The 26,373-nt window shown below is 43.9% G+C and overlaps 1 protein-coding gene across 3 annotated transcripts in view; it reads right to left on the bottom strand.

The window, feature by feature from the left end:
- rnf157 (ring finger protein 157) overlaps positions 1–26,373 on the bottom strand; it is a 41,566-nt gene that overhangs the window by 5,176 nt on the left and 10,017 nt on the right. Inside the window, exons 7-17 of one of the 3 annotated variants that reach the window (XR_014392871.1) lie at positions 26,039–26,086; positions 25,765–25,836; positions 23,564–23,723; positions 23,222–23,334; positions 16,309–16,541; positions 14,701–14,803; positions 14,512–14,620; positions 14,065–14,273; positions 7,844–7,892; positions 5,923–6,030; positions 2,788–4,467 (exon numbers count right to left, since the gene is read on the bottom strand). Coding sequence is in view for 2 of the 3 variants with exons in the window: in XM_082977373.1 (XP_082833499.1) it covers positions 5,923–6,030; positions 7,844–7,892; positions 14,065–14,273; positions 14,512–14,620; positions 14,701–14,803; positions 16,309–16,541; positions 23,222–23,334; positions 23,564–23,723; positions 25,765–25,836; positions 26,039–26,086 (1,204 nt within the window). In the remaining variant the exon portion in view is untranslated. The remainder of the gene's footprint in view (positions 1–2,787; positions 4,468–5,922; positions 6,031–7,843; positions 7,893–14,064; positions 14,274–14,511; positions 14,621–14,700; positions 14,804–16,308; positions 16,542–23,221; positions 23,335–23,563; positions 23,724–25,764; positions 25,837–26,038; positions 26,087–26,373) is intronic. The other 2 variants (XM_082977373.1, XM_082977385.1) reach the window with 2 other exon arrangements.

Below are 26,373 nucleotides of genomic sequence, written 5' to 3'. Positions count from 1 at the left end.
TGTCAATTTAGCTAACTAGCTTGCTGTTGCTAGCTAATTTGTCCTGTGATAGAAAACATTGGGTTGTTATTTTACCTGTAAAGCACAAGGTCCACTATTCCGTGATTTCATCCACAGATAAAAGGGTAAACCAAGTTTGTTTCTAGTAATCTCTACTCCTTAGGTTTCTTCTTTTTCTTTGGACTTTATATGGCGGTTGGCAACCAACTTTAAGGTGCATTACTACAACCAAATTGAATGGAGTGTGGACCTCAGTTCATCTTTCAATCACCCACGTGGGTATATGCTCCTAAAAACCAATGAGGAGATAGGAGAGGCCGGACTTGCAGCGCATCAAGCGTCACAAATAGAACCATGATCTATTTTAGCGCCTGGCTAAGCAGACGCTAGTTGATGTGCGCGAGCAGTGTGGATGCAATGATTGAATAACATGTACAGTGGCAAGAAAAAGTGTGTGTACCCTTTGGAAATACCTGGATTTCTTTAGAAATTGGTCATGAAGATCAGATCACATTTTAGAGGTCACAACAATAGACAAACACAGCCTGCTTAAACTAATAACACAAACAATTATACGTTTTCATGTCTTTATTGAACACACCGTGTAAACATTCACAGTGCAGGGTGGAAAAAGTATGTGAATCCTTGGATTTAATAATAATAAGACTCCTTTGGCAGCAATAACATCAACCAAACGTTTTCTGTAGTTGCGGATCAGACCTGCACAACGGTCAGGACGAATTTTGTACCATTCCTCTTTACAAAACTGTTTCAGTTCAGCAATATTCTTGGGATGTCTGGTGTGAACTCCTCTCTTGAGGTCATGCCACAGCATATCAATCGGGTTGAGTTCAGGACTCGTATTTTCTTCTGTTGAAGCCATTCTGTTGTTGATTTACTTCTGTGTTTTGGGTCGTTGTCCTGTTACATCACACAACATCTGTTGAGCTTCAATTGGCGGTCAGATAGCCTAACATTTTCCTGCAAAATGTCTTGATAAATTGGGAATACATTTTTCCATCGACAATAGCAAGCTGTCCAGGCCCTGAGGCAGCAAAGCAGCCCCAAACCCTGACGCTCCCTCCACCATACTTTACAGTAGGGATGAGGTTTTGATGTTGGTGTGCTGTGCCTTTTTCCCTCCACACATAGTGTTGTGTGTTCCTTTCAAACAACTCAACTGCAGTTTAATCTGTCCACAGAATATTTTGCCAGTAGCGCTGGAACATCAGGTGCACTTTTGCAAACTTCAGACGTGCAACAATGTTTTTTGGATAGCAGTGGCTTCTTCCGTGGTGTCCTCCTATGAACACCATTCTTGTTTAGTGTTTTACGTATCATAGACTCGTCAACAGAGATGTTAGCGTGTTAGCGTTACCGTGGACTGATGAACATCAAGGCTTTTAGAGATACTTTTGTAACCCTTTCCAGCTTTTTGCAAGTCAACAGTTCTTAATCTTAGGTCTTCTGAGATATCTTTTGTTCGAGGCATGGTTCACATCAGACAATGCTTCTTGTGAATAGCAAACTCAAATGTTGTGAGTGTTTTTAATAGGGCAGGGTAGCTCTAACCAACATCTCCAATCTCATCTCATTGATTGGACTCCAGGTTAGCTGACTCCTGACTCCAATTAGCTTTTGTTGAAGTCATTAGCCTAGGGTTCACATAGTGTTTCCAACCTACACAGTGAATGTTTAAATGATGTATTCAATATAGACAAGAAAAATTCAATAATTTCTGTGTTATTAGTTAAGCACACTATGTTTGTCTATTGTTGTGACTTAGATGAAGATCAGATCAAATTTGATGATCAATTTATGCAGAAATCCAGGTAATTCCAAAGGGTTCACATACTTTTCTTGCCACTGTATGTGCACATTTATTTTGCAACGCACGTGACGTGATTGGTGTGGTCATCATGTAACTGGTCATAGAGATGGGGGGTTAAAGTGAAGCCTGCTGGGCTGGATGCACATTCAATAAGGGGACAATCCCAACTTCAGAAATGTGCACAAAACACTTTTACTAGACGTGTTTCTCAAGTTGGATTTGTCCCTGAAAAACAGGAGAGCTGCGGTAGCTACATGCAGGGTTTTGTACCAGCCCAACACTGACTGCACCTGATTGAACTAATCAAGGTCTTCTTGAGGATTAGTCAAAATGAGTGATTGAGTGCTGGGCTGAAACTAATATAAACTCTGCACACCATTTGGCTCTCCAGGACCAAGGTGATAGGTCACTGCTCTACATCATGCAGCTACTAGTGGTTAATAACAGGTAGTGCAGTCTACAGGGAGTCAAATAAAATAAAATATAATTTTATTGGTCACATACACATGGTTAGCAGATGTTAATGCAAGTGTAGCGAAATGCGTGTGCTTCTAGTTCCGACAGTGCAGTAAAATCTAACAAGTAATCTAACAAATTCACAACGACTACCTTATACACACAATGTAAGGGGATGGAATAACAATATGTACATATAAATATATGGATGCACTATGGCTGTGCAGCATAGGCAAGATGCAGTAGATGGTATAGAATACAGTATATACATATGAGATGAGTAATGTAGGATATGTAAACATTATTAAAGTGGCATTATTTAAAGTGACTAGTGATACCTTTATTAAATCCATTTATTAAAGTGGCCAGTGATTTGAGTCAGTATGTTGGCAGCAGCCTCTCTATGTTAGTGATGGCTGTTTAACAGTCTGATGGCCTTGAGATAGAATCTGTTTTTCAGTCTCTCGGTCCCAGCTTTGATGCACCTGTACTAACCTTACCTTCTGGATCATAGTGGGATGAACAGGCAGTGGCTCGGGTGGTTGATGTCCTTGATGAACTTTTTGTCCTTCCTGTGACATCGGGTGCTGTAAGTGTCCTGGAGGGCAGGTAGTTTGCCCCCGGTAATGCGTTGTGCAGACCGCACTACCCTCTGGAGAGCCTTGCGTTGGAGGGCGGTGCAGTTGCCGTACCAGTCGGTGATACAGCCCGACAGGATGCTCTCGAATGTGCATCTGTAAAAGTTTGTGAGGGTTTTAGGTGACAAGCCACATTTCTTCAGCCTCCTGAGGTTGAAGAGGCGCTGTTGCACCTTCTTCACCACGCTGTTTATGTGGGTGGATCATTTCAGTTTGTCCGTGATGTGTACGCCGAGGAACTTAAAACGTTCTACCTTCTCCACTACTTTCCTGTCGATGTGGATAGGGGGGTGCCCCCTCTGCTGTTTCCTGAAGTCCACGATCATCTCTTTTGCTTTGTTGACGTTAAGTGAGAGGTTATTTGCCTGACACCACACTCCAAGGGCCCTCACCTCCTCCCTGTAGGCTGTCTCGTCGTTGTTGGTAACCAGGCCTACCACTGTAGTGTCGTCTGCAAACTTGATGATTGAGTTGGAGCCGTGCATGGCCACGCAGACATGGGTGAACAGGGAGTACAGGAGAGGGCTGAGAACGCACCCTTGTGGGGACCCAGTGTTGAGGATCAGCGGGATGGAGATGTTGTTTTCTACCTTCACACCTGGGGGCGGCCCGTCAAAAAGTCCAGGACCCAGTTGCACAGGGCGGGGTCGAGACCCAGGGTCTCAAGCTTAATGATGAGTTTGGAGGGTACTATGGTGTTGAATGCTGAGCTGTAATCGATGAACAGCATTCTTACATAGGTATTCCTCTTGTCCAGGTGGGATAGGGCAGTGTGATGACGATTGCATCATCTGTGGACCTATTTGGGTGGTATGAAAATTGGAGTGGGTCTAGGGTGACAGGTAGGGTGGAGGTTATATGATCCTTGAATAGTCTCTCAGAGCACTTCATGATGACGGACGTGAGTGCTATGGGGCGATAGTCATTTAGTTCAGTTACCTTAGCTTTCTTGGGAACAGGAACAATGGTGGCCATCTTGAAGCATGTGGGGACAGCAGACTGTAAACACACCAGCCAGCTGGTCTGCGCATGCTCTGAGGACGCGGCTAGGGATGCCGTCTGGGCCGGCAGCCTTGCGAGGGTTAACACGTTTAAATGTTTTACTCACATCAGAGAATGAGAGCCCACAGTCTTTGGTAGCGGGCCAAGTCGGTGGCACTGTATTGTCCTCAAAGCGTGCAAATAAGTTGTTTAATTTGTCTGGGAGCAAGACGTCGATGTCCGTGATGGGGCTGGTTTTCTTTTTGTAATCCGTGATTGTCTGTAGACCCTGCCACATACATCTCGTGTTTGAGCCGTTGAATTGCGACTCCACTTTGTCTCTATACTGACGCTTTGCTTGTTTGATTGCCTTGCCGGAGGGAATAACTACAATGTTTGTATTCAATCATGTTTCCAGTCGCCTTGCCATGATTAAATGTGGTGCTTCACGCTTTCGGTTTTGCAGAAAGCGCGAAGTTTAGTGAACAATCTCTAACCTATCAGCTAGCCACAGCTATAGCCATACCTATTCCTCAATGTGCACAGGGCACGAGTCCGCATCTGTCCATCCGAAAGAGAGAGAGAGAGGAGGGGCATTGAAGAGGAGACAGAAAATATTAAATGATGGATAAAGGACAGAAACAAAGAGAGAGAATAGAACACATTTACAGCACAGAGAATTCATCTGACAACAACCACAAAGAGTAGAGGGAGCGAGGTGAGGGGCAGTGGGGGCAATATGTTGGGAGTTACAGGAATGGGAGGAGCTAAGGCTTCGCAATTATTATATATATATTTTTTATGCAGAATCCTTAAAGATTGACTTCCTTTTAAGACATATTTTTGAGAGTTAACGACGTGGTACCCGATCTCTTCATTGAAAGAACAGACATCCACTAAAATAGGGAATGCTCTCAAGTAGCCAGACCTCTAAATCTCTGCGTTCACTCTGCGGCCTGAGCTTTTGAATAAAAAGGCCGGAAAACAGGGACTAGTCGTTTGAGAGTTGGTGGCCACAGAAACAGTACCCATGTTAAGAGTGCTACAGACTTAGAGAAACAAAGCTAAAGGGCAGTTTTTACACCTGTTTTTGGATACTAGTTGTTCTTGCCAAAACCAGCACCTGGATCTTGACACACTGCACTGGGTTTTCTCTTGCTCTTTTGCATAGAGAAACAAAGCCTTTCACTCCCCTTCCCTCACTGTAACCTGCTTCAGTCAGCAGAGAGAGGACATCTAGCAAGCGAGGGAGAAGCAAAGGAGAGGGAGAGATGGACGGATGAGTCGCAGACAATAAGCAAAGCGGCTCGGAGCTGGCAGACACTGAACATGAACTTGGAACTCTGGGATGGAGCAGAGAGAACAACCACACACCCACACTCTCACACACACATGCTCTCACATACACGCTCTCACACACAAATGTAAAGACACACACACTTTCTCACACACAGGAGCTTTTTGCTGGGAGGAGAGGAGGAAGAGAGTGCATAACTACCCACTACTGAGAAAAACAACAAGAACAAACAACAACCATGACAGTGAAGGATGGGGGGATGATGAGAAGAAAGAAGCCTCCTGTTCTAACTGCTGAGAAAGATGCACTGTCTTGTGTTTAGTATGGATGGATCACCAATTACAGCCTCATTTATTTTCGGTCAATATTTTCTTCCTTCAATGTCACTGAATCTATTTCCTGAGCCATTTGAGATGAAACAACTCTAGTAGACCGACATTTTATGGGGTATATAATCCAATTCTCTCCCCTCTTCACTTTCTCCATTTATAGTAATTAAAATCTCAGCTAGAAACATAGGAACCTCAGTTTGACTAAAAACTCTGTCTCCCTCTCGCTCCACCCTCTCCATTGTCTCTCTACCCTGACTTCTGTTCCACTGTTTCTCCTCTCCATGATCCCTCGCTCCCTAATTTCCTTTCACTGACATGCCCCTCTCTCCCCCGCCCCATGCCCAGTCTCAGCTTTGATTGGTCCATGTTCAGTAGGTTGCCACTCACCGGCGAATCGGCTGTCGGGAACCTGCTCATTGTCCAGCCCCCCCATACAGGGTGTGTCGCAGAGGGCGTGATTGTTATTGGCCAACTCTGGACACCTGCTCCGCCCACCTGCAAGCGGGGGCAAAGGTCAAACAACAGTAGCCAGGCACAGCAGGGGGGAGGGAGAGGGGGGTGTAGATGGGGGTCAGTAGCTTTTAGATGACTATGCTAGTGTGTGTGTGTGTGTGTGTGTTTGTGTGTGTGTGTGTGTGTGTGTGTGTGTGTGTGTGTGTGTGTGTGTGTGTGTGTGTGTGTGTGTGTGTGTGTGTGTGTGTGTGTGTGTGTGTGTGTGTGTGTGTGTGTGTGTGTAAAAGAGGGCATGGGTGAAATCATGTGGTGATGGTTAGCATGTGGCTCAGGCTCAGAGGATGCACGCGTGCAAATGTACATCACACGCACATGAACATATATAGAGACAGGATTCCTTTGGTTTCCTTATTAACTAATTGATTCATTGTTTGTTTATTGTTCACCACTCCACACATGCCCACATCCACTACAACTGGACTGGTGAAAAATGCATATTAAGAAGATGCATGGTGACTAAGATTATGTCACAAACAAACACACACAAAAGACACACAAACATGCAGACATAGTATTTAAACACACATTCATAAATAACACACACACACACTGACACACACTCGAACTCTGGACAAACACACACATTCACACACACACACACACAAACTCTGAGGTCACACACATGCATATTCACACACACTCAAACTCTGGGCACACTGAGAGGCAGGGTTAGAGATTCAATCCCAATTTATCTGACTTTTGAATGGTGGAATAGAGGAGGGAAAGCAGAGGAGAAGGAAAGGTGGGGAGGATATGACTCCAAACATATACACACAAAGAGAGAGAGGGAGAGACACAGATATACACACACACACACACACACACACACACACACACACACACACACACACACCCCCCCCCCCCCCCCCCCCCCCCCCCCCCCCCCGAGCAAACTGAACCAAATGCACATGTGCAAACGGATGATTAGTGATGGTTTCACCGATGGTCAGTGTTGTAACTTTTTTTGGATAGTCCATATGTAGATGCTCTACAAACTATCGACTCACTATGTACTCACCCTAGTTCTAACCCTAACCCTAGCCTTAGCAAGCAGTTGCTTATCAACAGGTAGTTTGTTGATAGTATGACCATTGTTCGAGCATCTACAGACGGAAATTCCGGACTAGCCAAATAAAGTGTGACCAGTATTTTAGCCCACATTATCATTTACAGTGGAGAGAATCTAGCATGGCACCCCTTAAAACACCCTGCCATCTCACTAATAATGAGCTTTATATGGTAGTTTACAGGATAGGGTGCTGTAACAAGTTAGTCAGTGACTAAAAGGCCTTGTTAGAAAGGACAAAAGTGGAAATATTGTAAGAATTGATGAGCGAGTAAACCCCGAGGCATTTTTTACTTAAATACTTCTAGTAATTTGAATTCAAAGTCAATGAAAAGTAATTACTACTTAAAATGTATATGTGGTACTGACTCAAAACTAAATGAGAAGTCACATCAAGTTATAATAACAAATGAACTGTTTCTCCAGCATGCTCTACTGTAGGTAGATTTTTTGGAATTGTTTTTAATATCTGTGTTTTTGCATGTACATTTTGTGATGACAGCACATTGGGGTTTACAGTGCAGTGTACAGGTGATATTTGTTCCCCAATGTAGGGCTTAGGCAAGGAGTTAGTTAGGGTGAGGCTTTAAATTAGGATTAGTGGGTAACATTGTATTAGTGCTTAGACTGCCACGTACTTCTGTCTTTTCCAGCATGGCCAGATAGTGAGGAGGGTAAAGCTGAGAGTGGGGTCAGAGGTGAGAGGTATAGGTGAGAGGTCCTATTTACCCTGCTTGTGGGAAGGGGAGGGGCAGTGTTCCCCTGTGACATCATTTCCCTGTGAGAAGGAGAGAGACAGATTCATTTTGTATTGTATATTTGATATGTTTTTTTTTCATCTATAGCCATTCCTATAGTTTAGGTACTATACGGTATATGTACCTCTGAATCCTGCTCTTCTGACACAGCGAGTGAGAAGTTATGTTCTTTTGGCTCTATGGGTAGTTCCTTCACTATGAGGAAACACTAAAACAGTACAGAAATACACTAACAAATAATAAGGAACAGCATGTCAGAAAGCTCAATGTGAAGGAAGAACCCATAGAATCAAATCACTTCTGGGAAAATTGGAACTCAAACAACACAAAGAGCTACCTATCTAAAATGGAGATGTATGGATAAAACACTTCTCCAACCTTTTTGGCCATATAACAAAGAACCAAGAACAGAAATGTATACATGATAATTTACAAAACTTAGAATGAATCAGTTATTAAAAAGTACTACCAGAACCCATTGGATTCTCCAATTATATTGGATAAGCTACAGGACTAAATACAAAACTTCCAACCCAAAAAGGCCTGTATATTGATGGTATACTGAACTAAATGATCAAATCTACAGACCATGAATTCAAATGTGCTATTCTTAAACTCTTCAACATTATCCTCAGCTCTGGCATCTTCACAATATTTGGAACCAATCCACAAAAGTGGAGACAAATTTGACCCCAATGATTACCCTGAAATCTGCGTCAACAGCAAAATCTTCTACAGTATCATCAATAGCAGTGAAAACAATGTCCCGAGACAATGTCAAATTGGCTTCTTACCAAAATACAGTACGACAGACCACGTATACACCCTGAACATCCTTACAAACAAACAAAACAAAAGCACATTTTTCTCATTTTGTTTATTTAAAATGAGTTTTGACTCAATTTGGCATGAGAGTCTGCTGTACAAATTGATGGAAACTGGTGTTGGAGAAGAAAATGATGACATTATAAAATCAATGTACACAAACAACAAGTGTGCCTTAAAATTGGCAATAAACACACAGATTTCTTTCCTCAGGGCCGTGAGGTGAGACAGGGATGCAGCTTGAGCCCACCCTCTTCAACATTTATATCAATGAATTGGCTAGGGCACTAGAACAGTGTGCAGCACCCGGCCTCACCCTACTAGAATCTAAAGTCAAATGTCTACTGTTTGCTGATGATCTGGTGCTTCGGTCCCCAACCAAGGAGGGCCTACAGCAGCACCTACAGTCCTGTGAAAAAGTATATTTGAGATTCTTCAAAGTAGCCACCCTTTGCCTTGATGACAGCTTTGCACACTCTCAACCAGCTTCATAAGGTAGTCACCTGGAATGCATTTCAATTAACAGGTGTGCCTTGTTAAACGTTAATTTGTGGAATTTCTTTCCTTCTTAATGCATTTGAGCCAATCAGTTGTGTTGTGACAAGGTAGGGGTGGTATACAGAAGATAGCCCTATTTGGTAAAAGACCAAGTCCATATTAAGTCAAGAACAGCTCAAATAAGCAAATAGAAACGACAATCCATTGTTACTTTAAGACATGAAGGTCAGTCAATGCTGAAAATGTCAAGACCTTTGAAAGTGCAGTCGCAAAAACCATCAAGTGCTATGATGAAACTGACTCTCATGAGGACCGCCACAGGAAAGGAAGATCCAGAGTTACCTGCAGAGGATACATTTATTACAGTTAACTGCACCTCAAATTGCAGCCCAAATAAGAAGAGACTTACTTCGACCAAGAAACACGAGCAATGGACATTAGACCGGTGGAAATCTGTTGTTTGGTCTGATGAGTCCAAATTTGAGATTTTTTGTTCCAACCGCCATGTCTTTGTGTGTCGCAGAGAAGGAGAACGGATGATCTCTGCATGTGTGGTTCCCACCGTGAAGCATGAAGGAGGAGGTGTGGGGGTGCTTTGCTTCTGACACTGTGATTTATTTAGAATACAAGGCACACTTAACCAGCATGGCTACCACGGCATTCTGCAGCGATACGCCATCCCATCTGGTTTGCGCTTAGTGGGACTAACAAGACAATGACTCAACACACCTCCAGACTGTGTAAGGACTATTTGACCAAAAAGGAGAGTGATGGAGTGCTGCAACAGATGACCTGGCCTCCACAATCACACGACCTCAACCCATTTGAGATGGTTTGGGATGAGTTGGACTGCAGAGTGAAGGAAAAGCAGCCAACAAGTGCCCAGCATATGTGAGAACTCCTTCAAGACTGTTGACAAAGCATTCCAGGTGAAGCTGGTTGAGAGAATGCCAAGAGTGTGCAAAGCTGTCATCAAGGCAAAGGTTGGCTACTTTGAAGATTCTAAAATCTATTTTGATTTGTTTAACACCTTTTTGGTTTCTACATAATTCCATATCTGTTAATTCATAGTGTTGATGTCTTCACTATTATTCTACAATGTAGAAAATAGTAAAAATAAAGAAAAACCCTTGAATGAGTAGGTACTGTATATGCTTATTTGGATGAGATGTGTCCCATTATGTCTGGCGAAAACCAAACATTTCACCCCACAGTAAGAACCTCAACGGGCAAGCATGGTGGTGGTAATTGGTTTGGGAATGCCTTGCTAAGTAAGGACCTGGACGACTTGCCTCAATAAAAGGAACCATTCTACATGAAAACAGATAAAAAGCAACACATTTGAAGTTTTGGAATGACCTAGTCAAAGTCCAGATCTAATCCCAATAGAAATGTTGTGGCAGGACTTGAAACGAGCAGTACACGCTTGAATACCCACAAATGTTGCTGTGTTAATGCAGTTCTGCATGCAAGAGTGGGCCAAAATTCCTCCACAGCGATGTGAGAGACTGATCAACAACTACAGGAAGCATTTGGTTGCAGTCATTGCAGCTAAAGATGGCACAACCAGTTATTGAGTGTAAGGGGGCAATTACTTTAAATAAATCAAATAAGTATCCATTTTTTGTTTGTTAATTGTAAACTCAGGTTCCCTGTATTTAATATTAGGTTTTGGTTGAAGATCTGATAACATTCAGTATCAAAAATATGCAAAAGTAGAGAAAATTAGAAAGGAGTCAAATACTTTTTCACGGCACTGTAGATCTTCTGCACAGATTCTGTCAGACTTGGGTCTTGACAGTGAATCTTAGTAAGACAAAAATAATGGTGCCCCAAAAAAGGTCCAGGTGCCAGGACAACAAATACAAATTCTATCTAGACACGGTTGCCCTAGCTCACACAAAGAATTATACCTACCTCAGCCTAGACATCAATAACACAGGTAACTTCCACAATGTTGTGACTGATCTAAGAGACAAGGCAAGAAGGGCCCTCTATGACATCAAAATGAACATAAAACTAGACATCCCAATTAGAATCTGGCCCAAAAATACTTCAGTCAGTTATAGAATCCATTGCACTTTATGGTTGTGAGGTCTGGGGTCCACTCGCCAACCAAGAAATCACAAAATGGGACAAACACCCAATTGACACTCTGCATGCAGAATTCTGCAAAAATATACTTTATATACAATGCAAAACCCCAAACAATACATGCAGAGCAGAATTAGGACTATAGTTATCAAAATCTGGAAAAGAGCTGTTAAATTCTACAACCACCTAAAAGGAAGCGATGCCCACACATTCCACATCAAACCCTCATCTACCTAGAGAAGTCCCCTCAGCCAGCTGGTTCTGGGGCTCTATTCAACACACAAACAGAACCCACAGAGCCCCAGGCCAGTAACACAATTAGACCCAACCAGATTATGAGAAAGCAAAAAAATTACTACTTGACACACTGGAAAGAATCAACCAAAAAACAGAGCAAATTAGAATGCTATCTGGCCCTAAACAGAGAGTACACAGTACACACTGAGACTGACCCAAATGTAAGAAAATTCTTGACTATGTACAGACCCAGTGAGCAGAGCCTTGCTATTGAGAGGTCGCCGTAGTCAGACCTGGCTCCGAAGTGCCAACTGTCCACAAAAGGAAACTGACCTGCACTTCCTAATCTCCTGCCAAATTATGACCACATTACCTCAGATTACACAGGCCCACAAAGAATTATTTGAAAACAAATCCAACAATGATAAACTCCCACATCTGTTAGGCAAAATACCACAATGTGCCATCACAGCAGCAAGATTTGCGGCCCGTTGCCATGACAAAAGGGCAACCAGTGGAGCACAAACATTCTAAATACCACCAATATTTCTCTGTTTATTTATCTCCCCCCACTATATGTACTACAACTATTTGCACATTGCTAAAACACTGTACATGGCTGATAATATAACACTTGAAATGTCTTTATCTTTTTGAAACCTTTTTGAGTGCAATGTTTACTGTAAATTTCTAATCGTTTTTTATTTGTTTAAATGCGTTTCTTCTCACTTTTGTGTATTGTTTATTTCACTTGCTTTGGCGATGTAAACATACGGTGCATTCGAAAACTATTCAGACCCCTTGACTTTTTCCACAGTCTTATTTTACAGTCTTATTCTAAAATTGATTAATTCATTTTTTCCCTCATCAATCTACACATATCCCATAATGACAAAGAAAAACAGGTTTATAGATTTGTTTGAAAATGTATTAAAAAAAAAATGGAATTTCACATTTACATAAGTATTCAGACTCTTTACTCAGTACTTTGTTGAAGCACCTTTAGCTGCGATTATAGCCTTGAGTCTTCTTGGGTATGACGCTACAAGCTTGGCACACATGTATTTGGGGAGTTTCTCCCATTCTTCTCCACAGATCCTCTCAAGCTCTGTCAGGTTGGATAGGGAGCGTTGCTGCACAGCTATTTTCAGGTCTCTCCAGAGATGTTCGATCGGGTTCAAGTCCGGGCTCTGGCTGGGCCACTCAAGGACATTCAGAGACTTGTCCCGAAGCCATTCATGCGTTGTATTGGCTGTGTGCTTAGGGTTGTTGTTCTGTTTGAAGGTGAATCTTCACCCCAGTCTGAGGTCCTGAGAGCTCTGGAGCAGGTTTTCATCAAGGATCTCTCTGTACTTTGCACCATTCAGCTTTGCCTCGATCACGCCTAGTCTCCCAGTCCCTGACGCTGAAAAACATCCCCACAGCATGATGCTGCCACCACCATGCTTCACTGTAGGGATGGTGCCAGGTTTCCTCCAGACGTGACACTTGGCATTCAGGCCAAAGTGTTCAATCTTAGTTTCATCAGACCAGAGAATCTTGTTTTTCATGGTCCGAGAGTTTTTAGGTGCCTTTTTGCAAACTCCGAGCGGGCTGTAATGTGCCTTTTAATAAGGAGTGGCTTCCGTCTGGCCACTCTACCATAAAGGCCTGATTGGTGGAGTGCTGCAGAGATGGTTGTCTTTCTGGAAGGTTCTCCCATCTCCACAGAGGAAATCTGGAGCTCTGTCAGAGTGACCATTAGGTTTTTGGTCCCCTCCCTGACCAAGGTCCTTCTCCCCCGATTGTTCAATTTGGCCAGGCAGCCAGCTCTAGGAAGAGTCTCGGTGGTTCCAAACTACTTCCATTTAAGAATGATGGAGGCCACTGTGTTCTTGGGGACCTTCAATGCTGCAGAAACGTTATGGTACCCTTCCGTAGATCTGTGCCTCGACACAATCCTGTCTCGGAGCTCTACGGACAATTCGTTCAACCTTATGGTTTAGTTTTTGCCCAGACATACACTGTCAACTGTGAAACCTTATATAGACAGGAGTGTGCCTTTCCAAATCATGTCCAATCAATTGAATTTAACACAGGTCAAGTTGTCAATCAAGTTGTAGAAACATCTCAAGGATGAGCAATGGAAACAGGAAGCATCTGAGCTCAATTTCAAGTCTCATAACAAAGGGTTGGAATACTAATGTAAATAAGGTTTTTCTGTTTTTTATTTTTAATACATTTGTAAAAATGTCTAAAAACCTGTTTTCACTTTGTCATTATAGGGTATTGTGTGTCGATTGCTGAGGAAAAACATTTATTTAATAATTTTTAGAATAAGGCTGTAACGTAACAAAATGTGGTAAAAGTTTTTGGGTCTGAATATTTCCGAAGGCACTGTATGTTTCCAATGCCAATACATCCCCATTGAATTGAATTGAGAGAGTGAGAGACAGAGAGAAAGAGAGGTGGGTATCCTCTATATCACAACAAGCCATTTTTCTAGGAGTACCCCACTCTCTCCTCTCTCATCCCCCTGTTCCCCCTCATGTTTCTCACCTCCCCGTCCTGCTGTGAGGGTCCCCGGCTCTCCATGGGTGCGTCCTGGATCTTCTCCCCCTCTATGTCTCCCCCCTCTACCTCTCCCTCCGGTCCGGCCAGATAGGAACCAGACATGGAGGACAGGGTGTCAGTGCTGATCTGAGAGTGCTGGCTGTGGGAGAAAGCTATGGACATGACTGACTGGGCCAGGCTACTGTTCACTGGGTCTGTGTGGGAGAGAGAGAGAGAGAGAGAGAGAGAGAGAGAGAGAGAGAGAGAGAGAGAGAGAGAGAGAGAGAGAGAGAGAGAGAGAGAGAGAGAGAGAGAGAGAGAGAGAGAGAGAGAGAGAGAGAGAGAGAGAGAGAGAGAGAGAGAGGAGACAATTAACAGTGTTTTATAATTTGACACATTGGACACATTTTCCACTGCCCTCTGCCCACCCCCTGACAGCCCCAGCAGGACTACCTTCAGGGGAGGTGATGGTGGAGGAGAAAGGTGTCCCAGTACAGGAGGACTGGTCTATGGCTCCAGACGAGGATAGAGTCAGGTTCTCACTCTCTGAAGTTACACCACTCTGGAACAGAGAGTAAGGTCAAACATACACCGGACACAGACAAACACGCATACACAAACTGTGTCAGAATGTCAGTGTACCTCAAGTTGTTGTTTCCGGCGGCAGGCCTGAACCTCTGATTCACTGTGTTGTGACTTCTTTCCCTCCTCCCCTGGCAGCACCGAAGAATTCTGGGAGAGAGACCTGACACATCCCACAATGCAACAGTCAGAATCATAAACACCACAGCAAACACTCTAACAACTCTCCCTTTATCCGGACATAAAAACACTACATGAATAGTAGCAGGTGTCCATCTGTGGACATCTCATTCCAAAATCATGGGCATTAATATGGAGTTGGTCCCCCCTTTGCTGCTATAACAGTCTCCACTCTTCTGGGAAGGCTTTCCACTAGATGTTGGAACATTGCTGCGGGGACTTGCTTCCATTCAGCCACAAGAGCATTAGTGAGGTCGGGCACTGATGTTGGGCGATTACGCCTGGCTTGCAGTCGGCGTTCCAATTCATACCAAAGTTGGTTGATGGGGATCAGATCAGGGCTCTGTGCAGGCCAGTCAAGTTATTCCACACCGATCTCGACAAACCATTTCTGTATTGACCTCGCTTTGTGCATGGGAGCATTGTCATGCTGAAACAGGAAAGGGCCTTCCCCAAACTGTTGCCACAAAGTTGGAAGCACAGAATCGTCTACAATGTAATTGTATGTTGTAGTGTTAAGATTTCCCTTCACTGGAGCTAAAGGGCCTAGCTCCAACCATGAAAAACAGCCCCAGACCATTATTCCACCTCCACCAAACCTTACAGTTGGCACTATGCATTCGGGCAGGTAGCGTTCTCCTGACATCAGCCAAACACAGATTTGTCCGTTGGACTGCCAGATGGTGAAGCGTGACTCATCACTCCAGAGAAGGCGTCCAATGGCGGCAAGCTTTACAACCACTCCAGCCGACGCTTGTCACAGCGCCTGGTGATCTTAGGCTTGTGTGTGGCTGCTCAGCCATGGAAACCCATTTCATGAAGCTCCCGACGAACAGTTATTGGGCTGACGTTGCTTCCAGAGGCAGTTTGGAACTCGGTAGTGAGTGTTGCAACTGAGGACAGAGAATTTTTTTTCAGCACTCTGCGGTCACATTCTGTGAGCTTGTGTGGTCTACCACTTCGTGTGGCCTACCACTTCATGGCTGAGCCATTGTTGCTCATAGACATTTCCACTTCACAATAACAGCACTTATAGTTGACCAGGGCAGCTCTAGCTGGGCAGAAATTTGACGAACTGACTTGTTGAAAAGGTGGCATCCTATGACAGTGCCACGTTGAAAGTCACTGAGCTCTTCAGTGAGGCCATTCTACTGCCAATGTTTGTCTATGGAGATTGCATGGTTGTGTGCTCGATTTTATACACCTGTCATTAATGGGTGTGGCTAAAATAGCCAAATCCACTCATTTGAAGGGGTGTCCACATACATTTAAATATATAGTGTATTTTCTATTAGCTAAACCTTTAAAAGTCATAGGAAATTCATTCCTATTCAAATGTACTGTATGTTTGTATGTGTGTCTGCATCCCAAATGGCACCCTACTCCCCATGTAGTGCACAACTTTTGAACAGACCTCGAGTCAAAACTAGTGCACTTTATAGGGAATATGGTGCACAACCTATGTCTCCAGGTGTTTGCTCCACTTACTTGGAGCCGCTCTTCTTCAGTTTGAGTCTCTGGCTTGAGTTGGAGTGGTCCAGGGGGGACATGGAGTGTGCCGGGGCGGGGTGGGTCTCACTGCTGTAGGGGGGCAGGGTCCCCGAGATGTGGCCCACAGAGAGGTCCTGCAGAGGGGGGGCAGAGGGAGACACACTCAGGGGCCCGTTCAGAGCCTCCAGGAGGGACACGATCTCATAACCTGGGGGAATGTGATCCGACACCTGGGGGAGGGTGGGGGGAAAGGAGAGAGAGGAAGGATGGGACAGGGGTAGAGAGAACATAAAAAAGAGATGAGCTGTTATGTTGCTATACGCCAGCGGTCACCAACTGGTCGATCGCGACAAGTCGATCACCAAACGATTACATTTTTTCGTGTTGCTCTGTTGGCGGGAAGGTGCACTTCATTCAGAAGCCCTGCACACTGCATAGGCAAAGTGTTCCCATTTTGAACCATTTCATCTGTATGAAAAAACAAACTCCACCTACCCGGTTGACCGAGAGATCTGTGGCTAAATCGAGTGCGCCTACTGCCCTGGCCAATCGGATAGCTCAAATCACCATGCCTACAGCTGTATATACAGTTGAAGTTGGAAGTTTACATACACTTAGGTTGGAGTGCTAACCATGTCTTGCTCCCAGACAAACTAAACAACTTCTTTGCACGCTTTGAAGACAATACAGTGCCACCGACATGGCCCGCTACCAAAACCTGCAGGCTCTCCTTCACCGCAGCCAATGTGAGAAAAACATTTAAACGTGTTAACCCTCGCAAGGCTGCCGGCCCAGACAGCATACATAGCCGCATCCTCAGAGCATGCGCAGACCAGCTGGCTGGTGTGTTTACAGACATATTCAATCAATCCCTATCCCAGTCTGCTGTTTCCACATGCTCCAAGAGGGCCACCATTGTTCCTGTTCCCAAGAAAGCCAAGGTAGCTGAGCTAAACAACTATCGCCCCGTAGCACTCACTTCCGTCATCATGAAGTGCTTTGAGTGACTAGTCAAGGATCATATCACCTCCACCCTACCTGACACCCTAGACCCACTCCAATTTGTTTACCGCCCCAATAGGTCCACAGACGATGCAATCGCAATCGCAATCACACTGCACACTGCCCTAACCCATCTGGACAACAGGAATACCTACGTAAGAATAATGTTCATCGACTACAGCTCAGCATTTAACACCATAGTACCCTCCAAACTCGTCATTAAGCTTGAGACCCTGGGTCTCGACCCCGCCCTGTGCAACTGGGTCCTGGACTTTCTGACGGGACGCCCCCTGGTGGTGAGGGTAGGAAACAACATCTCCACCCCGCTGATCCTCAACACTGGGGCCCCACAAGGGTGCGTTCTCAGCCCTCTCCTGTACTCCCTGTTCACCCATAACTGCGTGGCCATGCACGCCTCCAACTGAATCGTCATGTTTGCAGACAACACTACAGTGGTAGGCTTGATTACCAACAACGATGAGACGGCCTACAGGGAGGAGGTGAGGGCCCTCGGAGTGTGGTGTCAGGAAAATAACCTCTCACTTAACGTCAACAAAACAAAGGAGATGATCGTGGACTTCAGGAAACAGCAGAGGGGCACCCCACTATCCACATCGACGGGACAGTAGTGGAGAAGGTGGAAAGTTTTAAGTTCTTCGGTGTACACATCACGGACAAACTGAAATGGTCCACCCACAAAGACAGCATGGTGAAGAAAGCGCAACAGCGCCTCTACAACCTCAGGAGGCGGAAGAAATTTGGCTTGTCACCAAAAACACTCACAAACTTTTACAGATGCACAATTGAGAGCATCCTGTCGGGCTGTATCACCGACTGGTACGGCAACTGCTCCGCCCACAACCGTAAGGATCTCCAGAGGGTAGTGAGATCTACACAACGCATCACCGGGGGCAAACTACCTGCCCTCAGGACACCTACACCACCCGATGTCACAGGAAGGCCAAAAATATCATCAAGGACAACAACCACCCGAGCCACTGCCTGTTCACCCCGCTGTCATCCAGAAGGCGAGGTCAGTACAGGTGCATCAAAGCAGGGACCGAGAGACTGAAAAACAGCTTCTATCTCAAGGCCATCTGACTGTTAAACAGCCATCACTAACATTGAGTGGCTGCTGCCAACTTACTGACTCAAATCTCTAGCCACTTTAATAATTACAAATTGGATGTAATAAATGTATCACTAGTCACTTTAAACAATGCCACTTTATTTAATGGTTACATACCCTACATTACTCATCCCATATGTATATACTGTACTCTATACCATCTACTGCATCTTGCCTATGCCGTTCGGCCATCGCTCATCAATATATTTATATGTACATATTCTTATTCATTCCTTTACACTCGTGTGTAAAGGGTAGTTGTTGTGAAATTGTTAGATTACTTGTTAGATATTACTGCATGGGTGAACTAGAAGCAGAAGCATTTTGCTACACTCGCATTAACATCTGCTAACCATGTGTATGTGACCAATAAAATTTAATTTGATTTGAGTCATTAAACCTTGTTTTTCAACCACTCCACAAATTTCTTGTTAACAAACTATAGTTTTGGCAAGTTGGTTAGAACATCTACTTTGTGCATGACACAAGTAATATTTCCAACAATTGTTTACAGACAGATAATTTCACTTATACTTCACTGTATCACAATTCCAGTGGGTCAGAGATTTACATACACTAAGTTGACTGTGCCTTTAAACAGCTTGGAAAATTCCAGAAAATTATGTCATGGCTTTAGAAGCTTCTGATAGGATAATTAACATAATTTTGGTCAATTGGAGGTGTACCTGTGGATGTATTTCAAGGCCTACCTTCAAACTCGTGCCTCTTTGACATCATGGGAAAATCAAAAGAAATCAACTAAGACCTCAGAAAAAAATGTGTAGACCTCCACAAGTCTGGTTCATCCTTGGGAGCAATATCCAAATGCCTGAAGGTACCACGCAGCCGCCATACCGCTCAGGAAGGAGACACGTTCTGTCTCCTACAGATGAATAGACTTTGGTGCGAAAAGTGCAAATCAATCCTAGAACAACAGCAAAGGACCTTGTGAAGATGCTGGAGGAAACAGGTACAAAAGTATCTATATCCACAGTAAAACGAGTCCTATATCAACATAACCTGAAAGGCCACTCAGCAAGGAAGAAGCCACTGCTCCAAAACCGGCATAAAAAAGCCAAACTACGGTTTGCAACTGCACATGGGACAAAGATTGTACTTTTTGGGGAAATGTCCTCTGGTCTGATGAAACAAAAATAGAACTGTTTGGCCATAATGACCATCGTTATGTTTGGAGGAAAAAGGGGGAGGCTTGCAAGCTGAAGAACCCCATCCCATCAGTGAAGCACGGGGGTGGCAGCATCATGTTGTGGGGCTGCTTTGCTGCAGGAGGGACTGGTGCACTTCACAAAATAGATGGCATCATGAGGGAGGAAAACTATGTGGATATATTGAAGCAACATCTCAAGACATCAGTCAGGAAATTAAAGCTTGGTCGCAAATGGGTCTTCCAAATGGACAATGACCCCAAGCATACTTCCAAAGTTGTGGCAAAATGGCTTAAGGACAACAAAGTCAAGGTACTGAAGTGGCCATCACAACGCCCTGACCTCAATCCCATAGAAAACTTGTGGGCAGAACTGAAAAAGCGCGTGCGAGCAAGGAGGCCTACAAACCTGACTCAGTTACACCAGCTCTATTAGGAGGAATGGGCCAAAATTCACCCAACTTATTGTGGGAAGCTTGTGGAAGGCTACCCGACACGTTTGACCCAAGTTAAACAATTTAAAGGCAATGCTACCAAATACTAATTGAGTGTATGTAAACTTCTGACCCACTGGGAATTTGATGAAATAAATAAAAGCTGAAGTAAATCATTCTCTCTACTATTATTCTGACATTTCACATTCTTAAAATAAAGTGATGACCCTAACTGACCTAAAACAGGGAATCTTTACTAGGATTAAATGTCAGGAATTGTGAAAAACTGAGTTTAAGTGGCTAGGTGTAGAACTTCCGACTTCAACTGTATACAGTACCAGTCAAAAATTTAGACACACCTACTCATTCAAGGGTTTTTCTTTATTTTGACTATTTTCTACAATGTAGAATAATAGCGAAGACATCAAAACTATGAAATAACACATATGGAATCATGTAGTAACCAAAAAAGTATTAAACAAATCAAAATATATTTTAGATTTTGTAGCCACCCTTTGCCTTGATGACAGCTTTACACACTCTTGGCCTTCTCTCAACCAGCTTCATGAGGTAGTCACCTGGAATGCATTTCAATTAACAGGTGTGCCTTGTTAAACGTTAATTTGTGGAATTTCTTTCCTTCTTAATGCATTTGAGCCAATCAGTTGTGCTGTGACAAGGCAGGGGTGGTATACAGAAGATATCACTATTTGGTAAAAGACCAAGTCCATATTATGTCAAGAACAGCTCAAATAAGCAAAGAGAAACTTTAAGACATGAAGGTCAGTCAAGGCTGAAAATGTCAAGACCATTGAAAGTGCAGTCGCAAATACCATCAAGCGCTATGACGAAACTGACTCTCATGAGGACCGCCACAGGAAAGGAAGACCCCGGGTTACCTCTGCTGCAGAGGATAAATTTATTAGCGTTAACTGCACCTCAGATTGCAGCCCAAATAAATGCTTCACAGAGTTCAAGTAACAGACACATCTCAACATCAACTGTTCAGAGGAGCCTGCGTGAATCAGGCCTTCATGGTCGAATTGCAGCAAAGAAACCACACCAATAAGAAGAAGAGACTTGCTTGGGCCAAGAAACACGAGCAATGGACATTAGACTGGTGGAAATTTGACCTTTGGTATGATGAGTACACATTTTTGATTTTTGATTCTGACACTGTCAGTGATTTATTTAGAATACAAGGCACACTTAACCAGCATGGCTGGTTTGTGCTTAATGGGACTATCATTTGTTTCTCAAAAGGACAATGACCCAACACACCTCCAGGCTGTGTAAGGGCTATTTGACCAAGAAGGAGAGTGATGGAGTGCTGCATCAGATGACCTGGCCTCCACAATCACCCGACCTCAACCTGTCATGCCTGCTCCTGCTCCCCCTCTCTGGCGCTCAAGGGCACCAGGCTGCCCATCATTACGCACACCTGTCACCATCATTACGCGCATCAGCACTTCATTGGACTCACCTGGACTCCTTCACTTTGTTGGTTGCCTCTTCTATATCTGTCTGCTTCTCAGTTTGTTCCCCGTGTCAGCATTAATGTTGTTTTGTTTTCCCTGTCCAGACGCTGTCTGTGTTCTGTTTCATGTCCGTTATTCATTAAATGTTAACTCCCTTTACTTGCTTTTGTCTCCCAGCATCTGTCCTTCCAAAATGCTGACACCAATGTTGGAAGCATCAGGGAGTTTGTTTTGTTTTTTTGTTTTGGTTGGTGACGTCGGGTCCGGGTGCCGCTGCCGAAGGAACCGGGGGGTGCAGCCGACTCGTCAGGCTCCCACCCCTCAGCCACCTCGTCAGGCTCCCACGCCTCAGCGGGCTCGGCAGGCTCCCATCCCGCATCATGCCTCAGCCAGCTCGTCAGGCTCCCACGCCTCAGCCGGCTCGTCGGGCTTTCACGCCGCAGCTGGCTCGTCGGGCTCCCACGCCTCAGTCGGCTCGTCAGGCTTCCACGCCTCCGCCAGCTCGTCGGGCTTCCACGCCTCTGCCGGATCGTCTGGTTCCCACGCCTCGGCCGGGCCGTCAGGCTCGCCCAGGTGGGACGCCGGGTGGCGCCCCTGGGTACTGTCATGCCTGCTCCCGCTCCCCCTCTCTGGCGCTCAAGGGCGCCAGGCTGCCCATCAGTACGCACACCTGTCATCATCATTATGCGCATCATCGCTTCATTGGACTCACCTGGTGTCATGGATCCCTCCGTAACTTTCATTACGCACACCTGTCCCCTATTCCCACTGATTAGTACTTATATAAGTGTGCCCTTTGGTTTCCATTGGGCTATCGTTTATTGTTACTATGTCCGTTGGTGCGTGTGAGTACCTGTGCTGTGTGTTTTGGCTTTTTTGCTTTTTTTTGTGGATTGTGCAGATGATTACGGGTCTCGTCCCGTGTGTTAATCATTGTGCGCATGTGTTATTTATTTGAGGTACTCCTCGCTCTTTTGTTTTTGGTTTCTACCCTGTGTTTTGTTACGTGTTTGTATGGTCTTCGTCCCCGTGCCTTTACACAGCACACCGTAATAAGGGCTCAATTTAAATAAATTATTACGCATTCCTGCGCCTGTCTCCCGAATCTCTTCATACCAATGTGACACCTGGACTTCTTCACTTTGTTGATTGCCCCCTCTATATCGGTCTGCTCCTCAGTTTGTTCCCCGTGTCAGCATTAATGTAATTTTGTTTTCCCTGTCCGTGTTTGTTTCATGTTCGTTATTTATTAAATGTTCACTCCCTGTACTTGCTTCTCCTCTCCCAGCGTCTGTCCTTACACAACCCAATTGAGATGGTTTGGCATGAGTTGGACTGCAGAGTGAAGAAAAAGCAGCCAACAAGTGCTCAGCATATGTGGGAACTCCTTCAAGACTGTTGGAAAAGCATTCCAGGTGAAGCTGGTTGAGAGAATGCCAAGAGTGTGCAAAGCTGTCATCAAGGCAAAGGGTGGCTACTTTGAAGAATCTCAAATCTAAAATATATTTTGATTTGTTTAACACTTTTTTGGTTACTACATGATTCCATATGTGTTATTTCATAGTTGTGATGTCTTCACTATTATTCTACAATGTAGAAAATAGTAAAAATAAAGAAAAACACTTGAATGAGTAGTTGTGTCCAAACTTTTGGATGTTACTATATGTAAATATATTTTTTTAAGTGTATGTGTACATATTACCGAGTGTTCCTCTGAGTCAGAGGTCTGGGAGGTGATGACGGGGTTAAACCTGGCAGGAGAGAGAGGACTCAGCTTCTTCCTCATGGCTCGGATCTGCAGCAGCGCCCGGAACGCTGAAGATGCATTATAACATGCTTAAGTATTGATGTGAAGGTCTTATGCAGCATTATAGACTCACACAGTCTGCAGATAGGGCAGCAGTTAGCCTGATAACTGAGCATGTATTACTGTAGGTATTGCTATGAAGGTCCTGAGCATCTATTAAGTATTGCTATGAAGGTATTAGGAATGTCAACATATGGCTTACAAAGGTCTTATGTAGCATCATAGACATAGACTCACGCAGTCTGCAGATGGGGCAGCAGTTGGCCTGGTAGCGGAGTGTGTCGGCGCAGGCATTGCAGAGACACAGGTGTCTGCAGGGCAGGATGAGTGTGTCGCGGACATCCGACAGACACACCACACACTCCGCACTGTTATCACTGATCTCATCATCTGCAACCTGGGGCCAACATAATCAATCAATCAATTAATCAATACATAAATCAATCAATACATCAATACATCATTTACATTCACAGAGCAGTATGGTAGCTTGAGCAAGCAATACTGTAAAAATAATTAAATTCCTTTGCATATTCATAGGAAACAACTTTGCCAGCATTATCATGTCATCAAATAGCCAGATGGAAATGTCATTAGCTAGCAAAGTTTGTCAAAAATAGCTAGCAATGCTAACGTTAGCTAGCTAAAATCCAGTGGCCTCAGCTCAATCTTAGCTAGCTAGCTAATGTTATACTGCATATAAAGTCAATCTGGAGACATCAAAATGATGACAAAAGGTTTTCCTACTAGTTATTTGCCTTCTTTTGAATGTCATTGTATTTCCAAGCCACTGTAATGCACTTTTGATGAAATGTTCTTCAGTGCTCATTGACAATGCATTGAGTAGAATGCTCAGTCAGGCATCAGTTCAAAACGAATGTTCAAAACAATATTGTGATGAAACATGCAACTCATGAATACTCTAACCAATTCTACAGAGAGTGATTTGGAAAGTTTTTTAACAAAAAGTATTGTGGTCACTACACTGTAACGGAAAACTGTAAATTATACGGTAATTTTGGGAATAATCAACAGTAAAATACTCTGAAACGTTTTAGTGCAGCATACTGTAAATTATGGTGCATTGTGGGAAAATGTTGTGGGCGGGGCAAAGAGTTGCTGTATTTCGATTGGTACTCTAAATCTACCCCACAGAAGACAGTACTGTACCATATATTTGGAATGACAAAATTATTTTGACCACTAGTGGATACATGATATAGTTTCTGGCTCATTAACATATTTTGATGGGCACCTTGTAAGAGGCTATATTTGTTGCACCCGTGAGAGAGAATGCAGTATGAATTGAACTCCTATGTGGTTATAGTGCCCCATCTAATTGTATAGGGGAAAGAGTTACAGGGTTTGTTGAGTGGTGGTGTCCAGTCCTCCCAGGCTGTTGGTCTGGTGTAGGACCAGATATAATTAAATTAGGGGGGCAGGATGGTGGGTTTTTAATGAGGGTAGTTTTAGATGGTAGGGTATGTTTTTTCCTTATTTTGTGTCACAAAGTATAATGAATTTATACACCAGTCCTGTTGGTGGTGGTAATGAGAAGAAGAAGAAGAAGAAGAAGAAGAATGTATAGGGCAGGGCATGGGTTCCCAAACTTTTTCACTCAGGCCCTCCTTCCAGCACTGGGGAACATACCGCCCCCCTGTGCTGGTGTGTGCTAAGTCTATTTCTATGGGCACAAGCACTGTTCATGACTCAAGCTGTTCACATCCCTCTTGTTGGCGGGAAGAAAGGGTTAAAGCTAAAAAACGTTAGCTGACATGGGCTAGTTGATCGGACCATTTCTGACAAGTTATAAATAGCTCTCTAAAATATGCAATGACTGACATGATAAGAGGAAAACTGATGTTGTACTACTCGTGAGTATGATGCACCCCCAAATCCCCCTGCCGCCCCCTCCTAGGGGGCGCGCCCCACAGTTTGGGAACCACTGGTATAGGGGAAAAATTGGAGTGGCAACAAGTCTTATACCTTAAATGGTTAAGCATTTTGCCATGTTCTTTTGGTCTGTTTTGCCCTGTAGTCACTACCAGTTTGGAAGCCTTTGTGAAGCCCTCTAGAAGTGCAAGTGATATAAACACCAAATATTCATGAATAAACCTGCTGTAATGTGTAAACACTTCACCTAGCAGCCAACCTGCTTGCACCAATCCCTTGTAATTACAGTAAAATACTGTGAAAAGCAAACTCCTCCCCTCCATTCATTCATTCATTTATCCCAATGTATTTTTTTTTTACAGCAAGATAAGGTCAATTTTACAGTATTTTACTGTGCTTTGATACCCTATTTATATTACAGTAGGTGAACTGTAATATGACATACATCATTTTACTTGCCACTGAGCTGCCTGTAAGCTACTGTCAAATTCACAGTAACCCCTTTACAGTGTAGTCCCTAAACAACCAAATTCTCAGCTGTGTACCTTTGATTCTTGACTGTTGTACTTGTTCTCGATGCCGTAGATCTCCTGAAGAAGGTAACTCACTCCATCTACCTGGAGAGGACAGGAAACATGTTGGGGATGAGAGAGAAGGTTTCAGTATAAAACATACCAGGAATGATAGTGAAAGGGGGAGCGTGAGAGGGGAAAGAGAGGTAAGCAAGGCAGGAAAAAGGGATTGTAAGGTACAGTTCAGAGTGAGATGAGAGCAGGAGGAGAGAGAGAGAAGAGGAGGACTTGGTAGAAACAAACTCACCACTTGCTTCTGCTTCAGAGGTTTGACACAGTAGCTTCCGTCCATGTGCTGTGAAACAAACAGTAGATACTTAGCCAATGCCTATACCAATCCAGTCCCACTGGACAAAGACATCAGTTCAACGTCTAGTTTTGATTTATATTTTATTGGGTTGTCAACTAACATGAATTCAATGTGAAATCAACAAAAAACTTAACCACGTCACTGGGTTTTAAAAGTTGAATGAAAAAAAGACAAACATTCCCCAAATTCCTTTACATTGATGACTCCAATCAGTTTATCTATGTGTTGAAATGATGTGGAAACAACGTTCATTCAACCAGTTTGTGCCCAGT

The sequence above is a fragment of the Salmo salar genome, chromosome 01 (assembly GCF_965601325.2).
Source record: "Salmo salar chromosome 01, fSalSal1, whole genome shotgun sequence".
In the NCBI taxonomy this organism is placed as follows: Eukaryota; Metazoa; Chordata; class Actinopteri; order Salmoniformes; family Salmonidae; genus Salmo; species Salmo salar.
This window is presented reverse-complemented; position numbering and strand designations above follow the sequence as displayed.